Source organism: Octopus sinensis, linkage group LG26 (genome assembly GCF_006345805.1).
Source record: "Octopus sinensis linkage group LG26, ASM634580v1, whole genome shotgun sequence".
NCBI lineage: Eukaryota > Metazoa > Mollusca > Cephalopoda > Octopoda > Octopodidae > Octopus > Octopus sinensis.
The window spans coordinates 19,143,812-19,164,655 of NC_043022.1; the positions used below are offsets into that span (position 1 = coordinate 19,143,812).

General features: G+C 38.6%; 1 protein-coding gene across 1 annotated transcript; it reads left to right on the forward strand.

Moving 5' to 3' along the window:
- Positions 1 to 991: 991 nt before the first annotated feature.
- Positions 992 to 19,890, forward strand: LOC115224885 (chitin-binding domain protein cbd-1-like). The gene is made up of 4 exons (XM_029795841.2): positions 992 to 1,143; positions 11,872 to 12,013; positions 16,090 to 16,235; positions 19,733 to 19,890. The coding sequence occupies exons 1-4, from the start codon at positions 1,068 to 1,070 to the stop codon at positions 19,807 to 19,809; spliced, it is 441 nt and encodes a 146-aa protein (XP_029651701.1). The 5' UTR covers positions 992 to 1,067; the 3' UTR covers positions 19,810 to 19,890.
- Positions 19,891 to 20,844: the final 954 nt, after the last annotated feature.

Sequence of the window (20,844 nt, forward strand, 5' to 3'; positions counted from 1 at the left end):
CCTACTCATTGAAATTGAGAAAATGTGGCATCTCAAGGCGGTTACAATACCAGTGATCGTAGGAGCACTAGGAATGATCAAGAAGGGAACCGAAAATTATATGAGAATGATCCCTGGCTTACCATCCCTGCAAGAAGTGAAAAAGATTGTCTTAACTGGTACATCACACGTATTGAGAAGAGCATTGTCGATGTGAGAACTGTTGCTGCTCATGCATTTTAATTTAACTTTAAAAAAAAAAAAAAAAATGAACGAACTACTGACTTTGGTTTAATGGCCTACTAATATACACTATGAGTTTCTTTGCCCTAGGAGTCGGGAAGACACTCGGCAAGAAATGGAAGAAAATTTGAAAGAAGAAGAAAAAAAAGTAATAATAATAATAATAATAATAATAATAATAATAATAATAATAATAATGATATCGAAAAATACCTTGGGAATGAGAAACCAGGTTCGAAATTTCCTCAAAACACCTGAAGAAGGCTGGAGGGTATATCAGCCGAAACGTTGTGTTAACAATAAACAAGACGAGGACAAATATCCGTCAAATGTAAATAATGTAAATGTTGTGTGTGTATGTGTGTATGTGTGTGTGTGTGTGTGTGTGTGTGTGTGTGTGTGTGTGTGTGTTGCATCGTGTTGTACGTGGGGTTGATAAATATCGATTTTATACGTTTTACAGATGTCGTGTGTGTATATGTGTGTGTGAGTGTGTGTGTGTGTATGTGTGTGTGTGAGAGAGAGAGAGAAAGAGAGAAGTGTGTGCGTGTGCGTGTCCATGTGTGTGGCTTATTTGTATGCATGTGTGGGTGGGGCACAAGGACAGATATGGTAATATGTATAATACATGTGCGTGCATACGGCTCCATGTATGTATATGTGTGTGTATTTGTATGTATGTATGTATGTAGATAAACAGATAGGTAGATATGTACGTAAATACGTAAATGGGCGTGGCTAGATAGATAGATGGATGGATGGATGGCTATATACATATGTATATATACATAAGCTAAACCGCTGATAAAACATTATCTGCAAAATAACAAAACACAAGAGCCATTATGAAGCTTCTGGTATTAGTTCTTACTTTAATCGCTGCCAATTTAATCGTCCTACAGCAAAGTACAGCCACCGACGGTAAGTCACATTGTATAAATTTTTTAATGTTTGTGTATATGTGTATATGCGTGTGTGGTTGTGTGTATGTGTGTTGTATTAAACATTTGACGGATCTTTTCGGTTTGAACGGCAGTTTTTCCTAGCGGTGTCACATGAAATTGTCACCCATAATTATGACCCTAGTATCGATCTATTGCATTTCAATCTGTTTTAGGGTTAGGGTTAGGGGTGGGGGGAAGGGTATATTTTTTTCTTCAGAAACGTAAATAAACCCAATCTGTTTCTTAAACGAGGGACATATTCATACGGCACAGAATATTTTCACCTCAATAGACGTCATTGATTGGTTGAAATTGTAGAAATTGAAGAAAAAACAACAAATACCTTACAAACCATAGAATTTTCTCAATAAAGCCAAGAGAAAAAGATGTTTTATAAACATATTCTACCAGTATACGAAGTTTAAAAGTGTTAGTTACGTAGAAATTATTTTAAAAAACTTACATTTGAAAAGAAAAAAAAGGTACCCTTCCCCCATGCATCATGCATCATGACCTTGCAAGTGGGGACCCAGTTAGAATTTTCTTCGCGTTCAGTAGACCATACTACTCAAAAGGTCTGAGAATAAGGGTTGTTTAAGAATGTTGACCGAAACACCCATATTTCCAAACGTGAATTATTCTAACACCAAAGAATTCCTCTCAACACATGGCTATGATGTTCCCCCAGTACTACTCATGATCAGAGATGCATATATCGTCAGCCACCAAAAGATATGCTCATCTGATAAAGGTTAAACAAGTGACAAGCAAATATGTGGCATTGAGCAGATCATTTGCTGTAGCCCATGATGTATACCAAGGCAAAACAATATAGATGATAACACTTCGAATCAGTTAAGATCGGAAGCCATGAGAGCCATTGCGAACCTTGATATTTTTCCCCAAGACAAAAATGTAGCTCAATGGTTGCGAATCGCTGAAGGACCTTGGCGTCCAGGACAGATTCAAAAAGTGGCAGGAACGTTGGAACCGAGGGAATGATGTTAAAACTTAGGTAAAAAATGTGTTTTATGAAATAACTAATCTGGGAACCTTTGATACTACCTTGTATAAAAGAACCACATAAATACTTCCTTGCTAACTGACATAGATACACACGCCCGCGTGCTCACTCACTAACACACACACACACACGCCCATGCACAGGTAATTATAATCTGTTGTGGTTTTGCAGTTTCGTGGCTTAAAATTCTGTAGTCATTGTTCGAATTCTGGAGGTTTTGATTGAACGACACTTTGTATTTTTAATTTACATCCTGTTTCAATTCGCAAACAACTACGCATCGTTTATGTATGTATGTATGTATGTATGCATCTATCTATCTATCTATCTATCTATCTATCTATCTATCTATCTATCTATCTATCTATCTATCTATCTATCTATCTATCTATCTATCTATCTATCTATCCATCTATCTATCTATCTACTTATCTATCTATCTAGCTGTGTAGGCGTAGCACAATGGAAAGAATTTAGCTTCTCAAAAACATGGTCTCGAGTCCAGGCCCACAGCCTGGCATCTTGAGTGTCTTCTACAATTGCTTCGGGTCGACAAAAAATATTTGTGCGGATGTGGAGGATAGAAACTGAAAAGGACCTGTCATATAAACGCACATGCATACACACAGACAAACAGAAAGTCTGTGTGTGTTGTTATGTGTGTAAGTATGTGTGTACATGTGTGTGTATGCTCGTGCGTTTGCGTGCGTCTGTATGTACGACGGTCTTCTTTCAGTGTTTACGTTTCCAAATGAAGCCATTCCACTAATGGAATCGACAGAATATGTACCAGGCTTAAGGTGTAATTGAATAGTCCTCCTTCCCAATTTTCAGGCCTTCTGCCTATAACAGGAGGAGTGATGCTAGAATTGTGAAGTCTTGCAAACATTATTTTCCACCCATTTTATTAATAACTTAATTATTCTATTTTGGGTAATTTGATACCTGACTGCTTAAAGAAGACTCTAAAACAGTCATTGGCTACTTGCGGTCTACGAAGATTCATTTTCAAACATTTTAAACTACACTACAATAATCAGCAAGGTGCCGATATAGCGTCCATCAGTGAAAGCAGACTCACCGACAGACAAGATTTCGCGCACTGTTTCGCTTTCAGAGCGATGCTTTGACTGGTAAGGGCTAAAGGATTGAGGAGGGCGTGGTAAAAGCCTCACAGACATGCTCAAATATTTCCAGCTCTCTGAGACAGATACAGATTGGATGTCTCGGATGCGCCAATGTGGACGTGGTCGAATTGCATCGGCTCATCCAGGTCGTATCTATACAAGGTATTCTGTTGGCCAGCAGATAAATATTGTTTAGAATAACTTAGAAGACAGGGTCCCGGTTACCGGAAGCTAAAGTCGTCACTCGCGACGTGCCAAGGATACAGAGAATGTATTAAAGAATGACTTTAGACGGAGTTGACATGGGTAATCGTCAACAGCAAATGGAGCCTTGCCGTCAAAGGCAATGACAATAAAATTGGTTAGGTTTTGTAAGGTATTAGTGTTAGAAAGGAATAAAAGAGAAAGGAATAAAAGGAATGAATTATGAAGTATGAAATTATGATAATGAAATGGCTTTCTACCCAGCAAAATAGAAAGTCCCAGTTTAATATTTTTTTATAATTAATGATTTTGTCCAGTATGTATGATGCTTATATTGCATAAGGTATTAAGTCTTCATACATTACCACTGGTAGCAATTCATCATATTGAAAACGCTTTCTTGTAATTTACACTCTGCTTCCAAATGTCTCTTTCAATCTTGCCACTCTTTCACTCTCCAGTAGCACTGCTTTCATGATGCTGTTCTCTTCATTATCTGCTAATTTCACTCTTATTACACCTTTCATTTTAACTATACGCTATTCCATTTCCACACTTTTCTCATAAGTCACCAACACTCGTTCATGTTTTCCTTTGCGTGGCTTTCTTAGCTGTATTTCTTTACTCTCTACACCAGTAACTGGTGTCTCCATTTCTGTTTGTTGCTCGTTTCCCTCTTTCTTCCGTCCTTCCTTATCCTTACTCGTTGAAGTTTCTGGCTCTTGAGTTCGATTCTCCGTTGCTTCCTCATTTCTTCTTTTCTCTTCTTTTTATCCTCCACATTCCTTTTATTTTGCGGTGGAGATTCGCTCTTTCCTTTCTTCTCTACCATTGTAAACTCTGTTTCCTTCTCCGATATTATATTCTCTTCTATCGGACTTCTCTTCTCCACTACTTCTTGTTCGTGTTTCTGGGGACACTTTGCCTTCATGTGTCCCCTTACTCCGTATTTAAAGCATATTGGTGGTCTACCCTCCACTATGACTCTCAGTCTGCTCTCATCGGTCAGGACAATCTCTTCTGTGATTTTATGGAGGTCAGGCAGGCTGATAAGCACCATCAACTCTAGGTCGTACCCCCATCAGTTGACCTCCGCTGTCTTTGACATTTTCAGTATTTCCACTTTCTCCTCTGTGTTGTAGAGGATGGCTTCCACAAGCCAGTCCTCGTTAATTTCGGGTGGCAATCTCCCTATTGTCACTCTGGCTGCGCGTCTGCCACATTAGGTAGGTAAGAGTGCCCATTGTGCTGATTTCAAGGCTACGATGGTGTACTTCTTTGCTTCATTCTCATTAACGAAGCGTACCTCCACCGTGCCAAATTTTCGTCCTCTGTTATAGAAAGTCGTCACTTCTTTAACTTCTTTAAAACACTCCTCTATCTCTTCAGCGCCTGCTTTTTCTACTTCTCATGTCACTATGTTCAGCGTTCGATAGGTGATAATTTTTCTTTCCAACTTGTCTGCTACTTCATTTGGGAGTGTCAGTCTCAAACAACCTTCTTCCTTCTTCAACATGTTGTCAAACTTCTTATAATCTATATTTTCACTTCCAGCTCCTGTATTTGCAGTCGCTCCACTGGCAGACTTTTGCCTGTAACCGCAACATAACTGCCCGTCTGGACCTGCATATTTTCGTTATTTAGCGCTTCACCCATTAAATGGGAAGACAAATAAAATTTTCAACAACTTCAAATAACTACAAATTCAACAATTCAATAATACAGCAATTTAACAATTCCGTCATTCAACGATTCAACATTTCAATATAACATAACACAACAACTCACTTGTGAGTGATATCAAAGACACAAAACTTCGCCTCGCTCTATGCTTTCTCTCCACCAAATCACCAACTCAACTTTAAGATTCGGCGCGATGCTTCTCCGACTAGCTATCACGTCCATTATTTATACGAGTTGGACTAGCCTACGTGTCGTCTGCGGGAACACAACAGAAACATAGAAGAGTCTCCCACAAAGGGCAACGCAGATCATAAGGTTTTGGCCAAGGTGTTAGCCAAGACTTAGGCACTTGTGCAGACATGCACAATCCTGAGCAGATTTATCCCCAACAACCTCCACCTGACACGCTACGTCATAGGAAGTGTAGGAAAGGAACCTAGCATCGATAGGGCACTGATCAATTTGGGTCAGTCAAAAGCTTTCGAAGGGGTTGACCATGAATACTGTTTCCAGTCCTGTTTTCAGAGGCTGGACGTCTTCTATTTACAAAAACATCTGTTCAGTGGTCAAAATAAATGACCACCTATCGAAACCGTTTGGCATCATCCGTTCGGTACATCTAGGATGCCCATTCTCACCCCTTCTGTACATGCTGGCTCTCGAGCCTTTACTGAGCAAATTGGATATTTTGAGGGCCATCACGTGTGAACAAGAATACAGACGTTTCGTGTCAGCTTATGCGGACGACGTTACTGCAAAAGTGTCGGACAGTTCGGAAATCGAGAGACCGCCACTGTCTTAAGGGAGTACGAAGCGGTGAGAGGAGCAAAGATTAATCTGGACACGTCGGAGTGCCTTCAGCTCGATGGTGACGATTTAGGTCCATGCCAAGCGACAGTGTTGTTGGACGCTGGATAGATAGACCCGTCAAACTGCTCGGCGTCTGATTTAGTCCAGAGCTAGAAATGGACAATAACTAGGGGAGGTGACGAGTAACATGACTAATGTGATCTCGGAAAGCCCGGGCTGAGGTGAGGAATGCGTACATCGCTTCCGTTATCTACTACCGCCTGACTGCTGTCCCTCTCCCTACTTCGTGGTTGATCAATTTGGAGCGATTGCGCTTCCACATTCTGTGGATGGGACATGTCCGTTAATTAGACTGTCTATCTGCTGTTAACAGCCTCTGAGTGGCCGACTGCGTATAAAGTGGGTAATGATGCGCGGACGTGAGTTGACACTGCGATATCTCAAGCGTTTCGTCTTCGTTGAGTGGATGTGGTCACCGTTTGTCAGATAGGATTTTCCGCATCACAGAGCCACAGGCTTGGATCAAGCGTAGACCAAGAAAGGGCGCTTGGAAGCTGGAGTGTCAGCAAGCGCTCACAGCTTTCTGCCACCCGAGTAACACGGTCGTTGAAAGTTCCACGATGAAGTTCTATTCGTTAATAGAGATGGGCAAGATCCACAACATCTTAGGGAAACCTCTGGGAATCGGAATGGATGAATTAATTTGTTTTCCGAAGGATTTTCGGACTGACGCATATGCTTATCTTGCAGGACAAGCAGTACTACCGTGGAGCGCTGCCGGATCGAGACAAGCTCTACAGACACCGAACGCTCTCAGAATGACCTGCCCAAGTTGTTTGTTTGCAGGGCGTCGAAAACGTCTTGTATGCACTCGCTTATTATTCGGTCACTACCAGCTTGTTGTGCTTTGTCGAACAGTTGTTGAATTATGTTGGATGGACCCGGTTATCACCCGAATGCTTTGTGAAGACTGTCCCGCCGCCTTCTTTTTGCCTGGATAGAAAGGCAGTTTTGTTCTGTTTGATGGTGAAGACGGTTTGCTGGTGTGGCGGTTGAGATTGAAAGGACTGAAGACTGATACTCTCTGCTTCAGTCAAGCCCTCATCGACTTTTCCTAACTCCGCTTGAAAAAGAAAGTGAGGGTGGACATCGAATTTCTTACCCCCACCAGAGTATTGTTGTGAAAGGTGAGTGAATGTGGTGAGGATGGCCCGCGTGAATGGATCTACTCTGAGCATTCATTTGTAAACCGGAAGAGTTTAGGAGTGAGGGCTCAGAGTAGGCCCTTTCACGCGGGCCATCCTCATTATATTCACCTACCTTCAAAAAATACTGTGGTTGGGGTAAGAAATCCCCTCTCCACCATCACTTTCCTTTTCAAGCTGTTGGGGTAACCAGGTTGTGTAGGGTTCCACGGCTGTCCCTGTGAGGGACTCCCGGCTTTTAGGGAACTTTTATTGTTTAATAGTATTGTTAATTGTTACTTATGGTAAAGTCGGTTTGATCGTAACCCCACTTGTTGCTTGTGTTGTAGAGCCCATATTTGATCTGTGTTCGATACATGCATCATGATCTTGCAAGTGGGGGCCCAGTTAGAATTTTCTTCGCGTTCAGTAGACCATACCGCTCATAAAGTCCCTGAATAAGGGTTGTTTAAGAATGTTGACCGAAACACCCATATTTCCAAATGTGAATTATTCTAACCCCAAAGAATTCCTCTCAACACATGGTTATGATGCTCCCACACTACTTCTGCTCGTGATCAGAGATGCATATATCGTCAGCCACCAAAAGATATGCTCATCTGATAAAGGTTAAACAAGTGACAAGCAAATATGTGGCATTGAGCAGATCATTTGCTGTAGCCCATGATGTACACTTGCGTCAGAAATTAATTAGCACTTCTCAAATTTCTACATTAAATAAGTTAAATCAATTAACCTATGAGCTGTTCAAAACGTCTTACGCGATGAGAAAACTTAGTATGGTGTGATTTCGGTCCTTGCGAGGCGCTACCTATATCTATTAAACAAAGGAAGATTTGTCTGCATCCGCACTCCAAGTTGTTGTTGCACTGCTATGTCAACATCATAAGGCTGTAGACTCTCAAATTGCTCTGCAAACAAAGTTACGTCATCGTTCTACGCAACAGTGAACTCGCAACAAAGCAATAGTTCGAGATATGGCCACTAGGTGACAGCACATACCTTGAGTGAAGAGCAAATCAAGGGTGCTAATTAATTTCTGACGGTAGTGTATACCAAGGCAAAACAATATAGATGATAACACTTCGAATCAGTTAAGATCGGAAGCCATGAGAGCCATTGCGAACCTTGATATTTTTCCCCAAGACAAAAATGTAGCTCAATGGTTGCGAATCGCTGAAGGACCTTGGCGTCCAGGACAGATTCAAAAAGTGGCAGGAACGTTGGAACCGAGGGAATGATGTTAAAACTTAGGTAAAAAATGTGTTTTATGAAATAACTAATCTGGGAACCTTTGATACTACCTTGTATAAAAGAACCACATAAATACTTCCTTGCTAACTGACATAGATACACACGCCCGCGTGCTCACTCACTAACACACACACACACACACGCCCATGCACAGGTAATTATAATCTGTTGTGGTTTTGCAGTTTCGTGGCTTAAAATTCTGTAGTCATTGTTCGAATTCTGGAGGTTTTGATTGAACGACACTTTGTATTTTTAATTTACATCCTGTTTCAATTCGCAAACAACTACGCATCGTTTATGTATGTATGTATGTATGTATGCATCTATCTATCTATCTATCTATCTATCTATCTATCTATCTATCTATCTATCTATCTATCTATCTATCTATCTATCTATCTATCTATCTATCTATCTACTTATCTATCTATCTAGCTGTGTAGTCGTAGCACAATGGAAAGAATTTAGCTTCTCAAAAACATGGTCTCGAGTCCAGGCCCACAGCCTGGCATCTTGAGTGTCTTCTACAATTGCTTCGGGTCGACAAAAAATATTTGTGCGGATGTGGAGGATAGAAACTGAAAAGGACCTGTCATATAAACACATACATACACGCACATGCATACACACAGACAAACAGAAAGTCTGTGTGTGTTGTTATGTGTGTAAGTATGTGTGTACATGTGTGTGTATGCTCGTGCGTTTGCGTGCGTCTGTATGTACGACGGTCTTCTTTCAGTGTTTACGTTTCCAAATGAGGCCATTCCACTAATGGAATCGACAGAATATGTACCAGGCTTAAGGTGTAATTGAATAGTCCTCCTTCCCAATTTTCAGGCCTATAACAGGAGGAGTGATGCTAGAATTGTGAAGTCTTGCATGTGTGTGTGTGTGTTTGTGAATGTATGTAATGTATTATGTAATGTGACAATCAATTTTTATCTGACTATATCGAAAGAGTAGTACTCTTTCACCCCAACTTTCTCTTACGCTTTCTTCCTGTTTCTTGGAAATAATGCTGATGATGGGTCCTGATGTATCACTTGAAGGTTTACAGAAAAAAAAAAGAAAAAAATCATTACCGGAATACCCATGAAATTTAATTTCGCAGTGATGGGGTCAAGAGTCTAGTCAAATACAGTCAATAGGGATCTTTTCGGTTTGACCGGCAGATTTTTTAAATAATTTCTTTGTAACTAAACACTTTTAAACTTCGTATACTGGTAGAATGTGTTTATAAAACATCTTTTTCTCTTGGCTTTATTGAGAAAATTCTATAATTTGTAAGATATTTGTTGGGTTTTTTTCTTCAATTTCTACAATTTCAACCAATCAATGACGTCTATTGAGGTGAAAACATTCTGTGCCGTATATGTCCCTCGTTTAAGAAACAGATTGGGTTTATTTACATTTGTGAAGAAAAAAAGGCACCCTTCCCCTCACTCCTAACCCTGACCCTAACTAACCCTAACTAACCTTAACCCTAAAACAGATTGAAATGCAATAGATCGATACTAGGGTCATAATTATGGGTGATAATTTCATATGACACCGCTAGAAAAAACTGCCGTTCAAACCGAAAAGATCCAAGGTTTCTTCTGGAATAAATGAACCTCAAATTAAGCGTGAGAGATTAAATCACTATACGAAATTTGAAACTTTTCACTGAATTTTAAAATTTCCAAATCTGTGACAAGAACTGAAAAGATCGACCGGTGTTGATTTGTTTACGTACCCGTAACTTAGTGGTTCGGCAAAACACACCGATAGAAATAAGTAGCAGGATTTTTAAAACAATAAGTATCGTGGGTAGATTCGTTTGACTAAAACCCTACAAGGTTCTGCCCCAGCATGGTCGCAGTCATTTGACTGAAACGAGAAAAAGATAAGAGAAACGCACCTACACTAAGAATGTCAATATTTGAAGAATGGATTAACAGTAATACCTCACTTTACGAGGTCCTGCTTTACGAGACCCCGGGGTCACGAATTTTGATTTTCAATCACATGATCCAAATTTTAAACGATCGTGAGGCTGTGAGCTCGAATCTTGGACTGGGCTGCATGTTGTGTTCTTGAGCAAGACACAACACGCTATTGAGCAAAAGTTTCTACTACTATAACCAAATGCTTGTGCGTGTTACCGAGAAATTTATAGAGAGCGGGAAAAAGCTTCTTCTTAGCAAACAGCTCTTAACTTGTTTTTTAAAAAAAGAAATCTACCATTTACGAGTACTTGTGAATCGGCGATCGCGTCTACAAGTGATGCTGTGTGCGAGTCTAGTGCAAGTGAAAGTGATTCAGAAAACAATTATAATAATATCTTGTATTATATAGGCGTAGGAGTGTCTGTAGCTTGCTTACGAACCACATGGTTCCGGGTTCAGTCCCCCTGTGTGGCACCTTGGGCAAGTGTCTTCTGCTATAGCCTCGGGTCGACTAAAGCCTTGTGAGTGGATTTGGTAGACGGAAACTGAAAGAAGCCCGTCGTACATATATATATATATGCATGCGTGTGTATATGTTTGTGTGTCTGTGTTTGCCCCCCCCCCCCAACGTTGCTTGACAACCGATGCTGGTGTGTTTACGTCCCCGTAACTTAGCGGTTCGGCAAAAGAGACAGATAGAATAAGTACTAGGCTTACAAAGAATAAGTCCTGGGGTCGATTTGCTCGACTAAAGGCGGTGCTCCAGCATGGCCGCAGTCAAATGACTGAAACAAGTAAAAGAGCAAAAGAGTATAAATGATCTTGAGATTCTATTTACTTTACATAAAATATTCGTTAAAACATTTTTTCTGGATACAAATCACGATTTATAACATTGTTACTACAGGAAAATTATTGCTCTGCTTTACGGGTTTTCGCTTTTCGAGCGGTCAACGGGAACACATTAACTCGTATATTGAGGCATTACTCTCTTTTACTCTTTTACTTGTTTCAATCATTTGACTGCGGCCATGCTGGAGCACCGCCTTTAGTCGAGCAAATCGAGCCCGGGACTTATTCTTTGTAAGCCCAGTACTTATTCTATCGGTTTCTTTTGCCGAACCACTAAGTAACGGGGGACGTAAACACACCAGCATCGGTTGTCAAGCAATGCTAGAGGGACAAACACAGACACACAAACATATACACGCATATACATATATATATATATTATATATATATATATATATATATATATATATACATATATACAACAGGCTTCTTTCAGTTTCCGTCTACCAAATCCACACACAAGGCTTTGGTCGGCCCAAGGCAATAGCAGAAGACACTTGCCCAAGATGCCACGCAGTGGGACTGAACCCGGAACCATGTGGTTGGTAAGCAAGCTACTTACCACACAGCCACTCCTGCATTACTGTATTTCAAAGAATTTTTTTGTCTTTTTTGCAGTTGGCGTTGATTGTTCCACAGTGCCTGATGGTTACTACGAGATAAGCTGCAAGAGTTTCGTTCAATGTAAAAATGGCAAGAAGTATCAACATTACTGTAAAGGAAACACTGTCCTCGATAAAAGAGACATGAAGTGTAAAGAGTGAGTAAAATATATGTCCGATATATATCTTTATATATAAAAGAAAGGTTGTGTGTCTGTCTCCTACGATTTAGATTCCTAACTACTCCCACATTTTGCGATGCAGTTTAACCAAAACCGGGTATCTTATAGTCGTGATTCATATCGAGCCCTTCTGGGTATTAGCGCGCGTCTACGATGAGTCTACGATTTAAAAAAAAATTACCATCATTTTTTTCCATTTTAATGCATTTTTTCGCTATTATATAAGGGAAGTAACTCTCTAAAAATGTCTACGATGAGTCAACGATTTTTTTAAAAAATTACCATCATTTTCTTTCCATTTTTAATGCCTTTTTTTGCTATTATTTGGCTATAACTCTCTAAAAATGCTTATATAGTTACTTCCCTTACAAACCCGAGCAACGCCGGGCGATACTGCTAGTATATATATAATCATAAACCAAAGTATATAATTTTTTTTTTCCTTCTTCCTTCAAATTTTCTTCCATTTCTCGACGGGTGCTTTCCGTACACCTAGGGCAGAGAAGCTCATTGTATGCATTCCCAGATTACACACGCAAATTCACAGATAAAATATGTATTTAAAAAATAAATAAATAAATTCATGAATGGATGTTGTTTTCACAGCGATAATGCTCTTCTCAGTACATAAGTCGTTCCAGTTGACACAAATTTTTGCACTTCCTGTAGGGATGGTAAGCCTGGTATCATTTTCAAATAGGTTTCAGTACCATATTTTATCATTCCTAGAGATCCTCCAAAAATTGGTACTGTAGTCGCCTTGAGATGCCACATGTTTTCAATTTCTATTAGCAAGTCTTTATATTTACTGATCTTGGCAAATTCTTTCGCCCGTCATTATTATTATTATAATTATTATTATTATTATTATTATTATTATTATTATTATTATTATTATTATTATTATTATTATTATTTGGACGAAATGCTTAACCATATTTTTCCCGTCGCTACGTTCTGAGTTCATATTCGGCCGAGGTAGACTTTGCCTTTCATCCTTTCGGGGTCGATAAATTAAGTACCAGTTGAACACTGAGATCGATGTCATCGATAAATCCTCTTCTCCAAAATTGCTGCCCTTGTGGAAAAATTTTAAACTATTTTCGTCTGCCGTTACGTTCTGAGTTCAAATTCCGGCGGGGTCGACTTTGCCTTTCACCCTTTCGGGGTCGATTAAATAAGTACCAGTTACGCACTGGGGCCGATGTTATCGACTTAATCCCTTTGTCTGTCCTTGTTATTATTATAATTATTATTATTATTATTATTATTATTATTATTATTATTATTATTATTATTGAGTGAGAGAGCAGTGCATGCCATCAAAGTGACACTGGGGTAAAATATACGAAGCCCAATATACCCATCGTGACTACAAGTCTGATAAGGGTACACTAGGCACATGCATCACAACCATATTGTGCGACATGGTGATCTCATATCAAGATAAACAGTGCATGACATTGCAGGTGGGGCCCAGTTAGAATTTTCTTCTGCTCGAGTAACCCATCCCGCTCAAAAGGTCCCTGAATAAGGGTTGTTTAAGGATGTTGAATGAAACACACATGTTTCCAGAGGTGAATTATTGAAACCCCAAAGAATCCCTCTCAACACATGGCTATGATGCTCCCCCACTACTTCTGCTCGTGATCAGAGATGCACATATCGTCAACCACCAAGGGACATGCTCAACTGGTTAAGGTCAAACAACTGACAAGCAAATCTGTGGTACTGAGTAGAATATTTGCTGTAGCCCATCTTTTACACCAAGATAAAACATGTACATGATAACACTTCCAATCAGTTAAGATCAGAAGCCATGGGAACCACTGCCTGGCACTGCATCAGGGCATTATTATTATTATTATTATTATTATTATTATTATTATTATTATTATTATTATTATTATTATCATTATTATTATCTTCTTTCAATTTTGTTTCCATTTCTTCTATCTTTGAAGCTAAGATAAATATATTTTGCTTTTAAAATTAAAAAAAGTTATTTAGACCTAAACTTGAATGGTGGTGGTACTTACTCTTCTATAACATCGCTACAAATTTTGATGTAAACTTTTTCTGCTGGACCATATCTCAATTTCTTTTATGCCAAAATGTAGCTACTGACTAGTCCTCTTCCAAAATGTTAACGGTTTTTCCATTGTCACGTGACAACTTGCTGGGGCTGCCTGCTGGAGCCTATGCGGTAGGTATTTAAAGGGAGAAATTTGACAGGACAGTCAGTCACCGGCTGACACTCGCTGACGATACATCGAAGAGGTCAGGGAACAGAAGAAAGAAGAAAGAAGACATGCACCCAACATCAGAGCTGAAGACACCTCCGAATGGGGGGGGGCACGTCAAAACGGTAGAGGAGTAGGGGCCGAAACCGGACGTGGTTCCTCCTGATGATGTCTTGAGCTAACTGGATCCTATAAAGGAGCTGTTGTGTTAGCAGATGAAAGATGCTGCATGTGAGTAAATTGCGGCCTAAAGAATATTATTCAACTACTACCGTAGTTGAATGGTGTGTGTATGTGCGTGTGTCTATGGATATCTATTGGACAGAACTTTCCATTGGCGTCAACATAGACTAATCTCACTCGTAATGCCTGTATGTTCGGAAAATGTAATTTCCCCAAATAAAGTGCACTTCGTATTCAAGGCTCCGATGAAGTTATAGGATGTTATCCGGGTCACTCAACTAAGAGTCCACCGCACCATATAGCAGAAACAGCTTTAAGCCAATGAATTCTTTACATAACCTTTGTTCCTTTTTCCGGTGTCATCTCTGTGTTCTTGTTACCGCTCTATACTCATCTAACATTATGTTCTGAAGCGTACATATATATTGAGTTCTACACCAGGTTGTTAGTCTCAAACTATGCCTAAGCGAAATATTAACACACACACACACACACACACATATATATATATATATAATATATATATATATATATATATATATATATATATATATATATATATATATATATATATATATATATTTATTTATTTATATTACAAGGCCCTTAGAACAATACCCACACAAGTATTAAAGACGATATATTCAGAACAGTCACTGCCCATGAATGTATTCAGAACAATTCCAATCACTATTACTATAACCACAACAGGTCACTTTTAGGTCACCCGACCATTTAAGAAGACTCTAGCAACAGCCTACTACTGTCATACCACTACCGTCATTTTCTTCGTTATACTTAGGGGAGGTCATTTTTTGCCACCAAAATGCATGCACTGTTCATTTGATTTTCCCTTCAGTTTTTATTTGTATTATTTTTAGCTTATATGTCTGTGTTCTTTCGTCACATATTCTGGCACCTCATCACTGACTCTCTGTCTTGTGTGCTTCCTCTTGTCCTGTTTGTTCCATTTTTCACATACATACATACATGCATATATACATACATACACACACATACATACATACACACACACACATACATACATACATATATACATATATACATACATACTTACATACACACACATACATACATACACACACACATACATACATACATACACACATACATACACATACATACATACATACATACATGTATATACATATATATATATTTATATTATATACACATATATACATATACATTTAAGCACACACACACACACACACACACACACACATATATATATATATATATATATATATATATAATGTTATAATGTTATAAATAGCGAGAGAGATATGGTATGATAAGATTTATTTAACCATTGGAAATCCTTATACCACAACAATTGTTTCGTAACTTAAAACATGCAAAAGATATTTTATTTTATTATATTTTATTATAAGTAAATTATTTACTTGTTTGTATTAATATAAACAATCTTTAAATCAATGCAGATTTAAGCTAGCTCATCAGATGAGAGAAAACATTTCTAACTTTATACACTCCTTATTGTTTTCTCTTGCATTGTACTATGTATATGATATATTCTACATACTATTGAATCTATACATTGTGACTTAAATTTATATATTTTTTCTGGTTTCATTTTTAAAGTCCTGACGATGTACCTAAACCATGTGGAGAATACAGAGACTGCAGTAAGCGTAAAGATGGTCGTTATCCAGATCTTGATAACAAATGCAAATCTTACTTTACCTGTGAGAATGGTCACTTTATGGGACACAATCTATGCCCGGCCGGTAAGTTTCTCTTTCACCTCATAGATTACGGATATCATTCTGAGACTCCCTTCAGTCACGACACTGACCATGGGATTGCACCTAAAAAGTTACCCTCCCGGGCACAAGTCCGGGCAAGGTCGTTTATGGAAGACCAGCAGTCGCCCATGCATACCAGCCTCCCCTCTCCACGCCACCAGTGTTATCCAAGGGAAAGGCAAAGGGGCTGATACAGCTTGGCACCAGTGACGTCGCAACTCATTTCTACAGCCGAGTGAAATGGTGCAACGTGAAATAAAGCGTCTTGCTCAAGAACACAACACGCAGCCCAGTCCGGTATTCGAACTCACAACCTCACGATTGTAAGCTCGACGCTTTAACGACTGAGCCATGCGCTTTCACACTGATATCATTATTTGTCATATAAATAAGGTGAAGAGCTGGCACGCCGGACAAAATGCTTATCGGCATTTTGTCCGTCTTTATGTTCTGAGTTTAAATTCTGCTGAGGGCGACTTTGCCTTTTATCCTTCGGGTGTTCGATAAAATATGTATGAACACTAGGGTCGATATAATCGACTTGCCCTTCCTAGAAAAGTGCACTTCGTATTCAAGGCTCCGATGAAGTTATAGGATGTTATCCGGGTCACTCAACTAAAAGTCCACCGCACCATATAGCAGAAACAGCTTTAAGCCAATGAATTATTTACGTAACCTTTGTTTCTTTTTCCGGTGTCAACTAAAATTTGAAACCAATATGTGTTAAAGACGGCGAGCTGGCAGGGTTATTAGCCCTTAAGCAAAATGTTTAGCGGAACTTCGTCCATCTGTACGTTCTGAGTTTAAATTCTGCTGGGGTTGATAAAATAAGTACGAGGTGAACAATCAACTAACATTCTCTTTTGAAATTTCTGGGCTTTTGTCAAAATTTGAAGCCATTATTATGCCTGCTTTTAAGGCAAGGAGCTGGCGGAATCGTTAGCACACCGGGCGAAATGCTTAACGGCGTTTCGTCCACCCTTGCTTTCTGTGTTCAAATTCTGCTGAAGTTTACTTTGCCTGTTATCCTTTCGGAATCGATAAAATAAGTACCAGTGATACAGACAGACAGACAGACAGACAGACAGACAGACAGTTAGATAGATAGATAGATAGATAGATAGATAGATAGATAGATAGATAGATAGATAGATAGATAAACAGACAGACAGACAGACAGACTGACAGATAGATAAACAGATAGACAGACAGAAAGACAAACAGATAGATAGATAGACAGACAGATAGATAGACAGACAGACAGACAAATAGATAGATAGACAGATAGATAGATTAAAACAGAAATGAAAGGCAAGTCATTTGGCAAGACTTAACAAGGATATTTAAAACTGGGGCTTTAATGGCAACCGAATTGAACACTCAAGGTGCTTACCTGTTGATCTGAGTCATCTGACGAAAACTCCTTGTATAATTTAAGCACACACACACACATATATATGTAGGTATATATATATATATATATATATATATATATATATATATATATATATATATATATATATATATATATACAGGTTGGTAGAATTAGAGGTTGGAATAACCATCTAAGGATAAAAATATCGGTTATACTACCGGTGTAATTACCTATGTTAACCCTGAACATACATATGCAAGCATATTATGCTCATGGGTTACGTTACAGATAATGACAAAGGTAAGCAAGAGTTTATCAGGAATCAAATTTAAAGTAAACAGAAAATGGAGAAATATTGATTAACAACAATTGACTAACATCAGTTATTACTTTTTGATTAAATACAAATAGACTGTATCCCATCTAACAGCTGTTTCTGTTTCCAATGTTATACGGTATTGCCATCGAAAATTCTGAAAATAATATTCATCATATTTGGTAATAAATCCGATCTGGAACAATGAGCTTCATCAGAGTGAAGAGAAATACATACATAAAAGAAACGAAAAGACAAGAAGAGCCTCGAGAAGATGATAAAAGGCTTAATATATTTAAATCATACCATTTTGCTTATGTGTCTCTTCGGGACGTTGAGTAAATCGACATATTAGCAAAATGGTATGATTTAAATATATTAAGCCTTTCATCTTTTTCTCGAGGCTCTTCTTCTTGTCTTTTTTTTTATGTGTGTATTTTTCTTCACTCTGATGAAGTTCCGTGTTCCAGATCGGATATATTACCAAAATCCTAACTTAATCCTGGGCAACGCCGGGCTATACTACTAATAGTTGATGTTGGTCAATTGTTGCTGATCAATATTTCTCCATTTTCTGCTTACTTTATATATGTGTGTGTGTATTTTTTCTTTTTTTTTCTTTTATTTGTTTCAGTCATTTGACTGCGGCCATGCTGGAGCACCGCCTTTTAGTCGAGCAAATCGACCCCGGGACTTATTCTTTGTAAGCTCAGTACTTATTCTATCGGTCTCTTTTTGCCGAACCGCTAGGTGACGGGGACGTAAACACACCAGCATCGGTTGTCAAGTAATGCTAGGGGACAAACACAGACACACAAACACACACACGCATACATATATATATATACATATATACGACAGGCTTCTTTCAGTTTCCGTCTACCAAATCCACTCACAAGGCATTGGTCGGCCCGGGGCTATAGCAGAAGACACTTGCCCAAGATGCCACGCAGTGGGACTGAACCCGGAACCATGTGGTTGGTTATCAAACTACTTACCACACAGCCACTCCTGCGCCTATATATATATATATATAATATATATATATATATATATATATAGAGAGAGAGAGAGAGAGAGAGAGAGAGAGAGAGTGGTTGTATACTGTCAACTTAACGTCCCGTAAGGGAATTACACCACCGCTATTTAACCCTAGGAAGCATCGATGCTGCCTGTCGGCCTTGATACATTTCCTGTGTCCTTATATATTTACGAAGGGGAGACAAACACCCCCAACAGCTAGGCCTGCATCTAGATACATACATGTTTCTGGGTCTTGCCCATCATCAGTCTAGAGTAGCAAGGCCTGCTAGCTGAAGATATTTGTCTAGACCTCCTAAATATATATATATATTTTCAGTGAAGTTTATTCACTGATCACCAAAATCAGAAATATATATATATATGTGTGTGTGTGTGTGTGGTGTGTGTGTGTGTGTGTGTGTGTGTGTGTGTGTGTGTGTGTATGTGTGTGTGTGTATATATGTGTGTGTGTATGTATCTATGTATGTATATATATATATATATATAATATATATATATATATATATATACACGCACACATACACGACAGGCTTCTTTCAGTTTCCGTCTACCAAATCCACTGACAAGGCTTTGATCGGCCCGAAGCTGTAGTAGAAGAAACTTACCCAAGTTGGCATGCAGTGGAACTGAACTCAGGGACAATATGGTTGAGAAGCAAACTTCTTACCACAACAGTTTGTAATAATGCTCACATGAAGTGCGATTTAAAACTAATTTACCAATATTGTTGTCTCTTTACTCAAGGTCTCGTCTTCTCCAAGAAGTTACAACTGTGCGACTGGCCCTACAATGTAAAACCGCCGTGTGGAACAAAGCAATAGCTTTCATACTTTATAAAGCTCGAAGTGAATTGAAGCTATGATGTATTTTTAATTATGCCTCAATAAAGAATATAAAACGAGGAGTAGTTTGTTTTCCGTTTCTAAATGCTATCCTCCGTTCTTCTGAGTTTTATGCATTTTCATGTATCTTTTTGCTTATTACAGTCACTAATCTGCGGCCATGCTGCAGCACCGCTTTCAAAAGAGGTGGCGGAGGTGAGGAGGAGGGTTCGAAACAAGGCGGTCCCGGTGCTCGTGTTTGTTAGTTTTTTTGTTATAGGATTGATGGGATCTTTTCAGTTTGAAGGCCAGATTTTCCTAGTTAACTAAACAATTTGAAACTTCGTATACTGGTAGAATGTGTCAAAATAAAACATAATTGTAAACCAAAATGAAAACGGAATTGTAATTTCTAAGTTTAACGTTGTTTAATAATTCGAATTTTAACCAATGGTATTCTTTCTTTCGACCTCATATTATTTACTGCCTCTCAAAATATTGTTACTGTGACGTAAACAGCTATTTCGTAACGTAGTTAACGTAAACATGTAAACAGACCTACAGATTCGTTTGTAACGTAAACATCCGCTTATCGTAATTAGCTAAATTCGCTTGGCATCGTACACAGCTTTTTCAGTTCCCTAGAATTATATTTGAAAGAAAATAAAAATAAAAAGATTCATACACATAAATATCCATCTTTGACATCAGAAAATGAGTGTTTAAATTATTTTCCATTGTTTGCATTGCTTACACACACACACATATATACATACACACATACTAAAGTTACATCGTTGGAGCAGTAATTTATTTATGTATTTTTTGTTATACAATTTATTTTTAAGCTGAATCCCTATCCTGCCATTAACCCCTCTCTTATGAAATAGTTGAAGAATCTGGGGTGTAGGTATTGGGCCAGTATTGGAACTTTTAACTTCTTGCTCTCTATCTTATGATCTCCGAAATGTAAGAATCTTGTGTTAACTGGGCTCTTATTATTTACTCTGACTCTGCCACCACCTCAATGCAAAG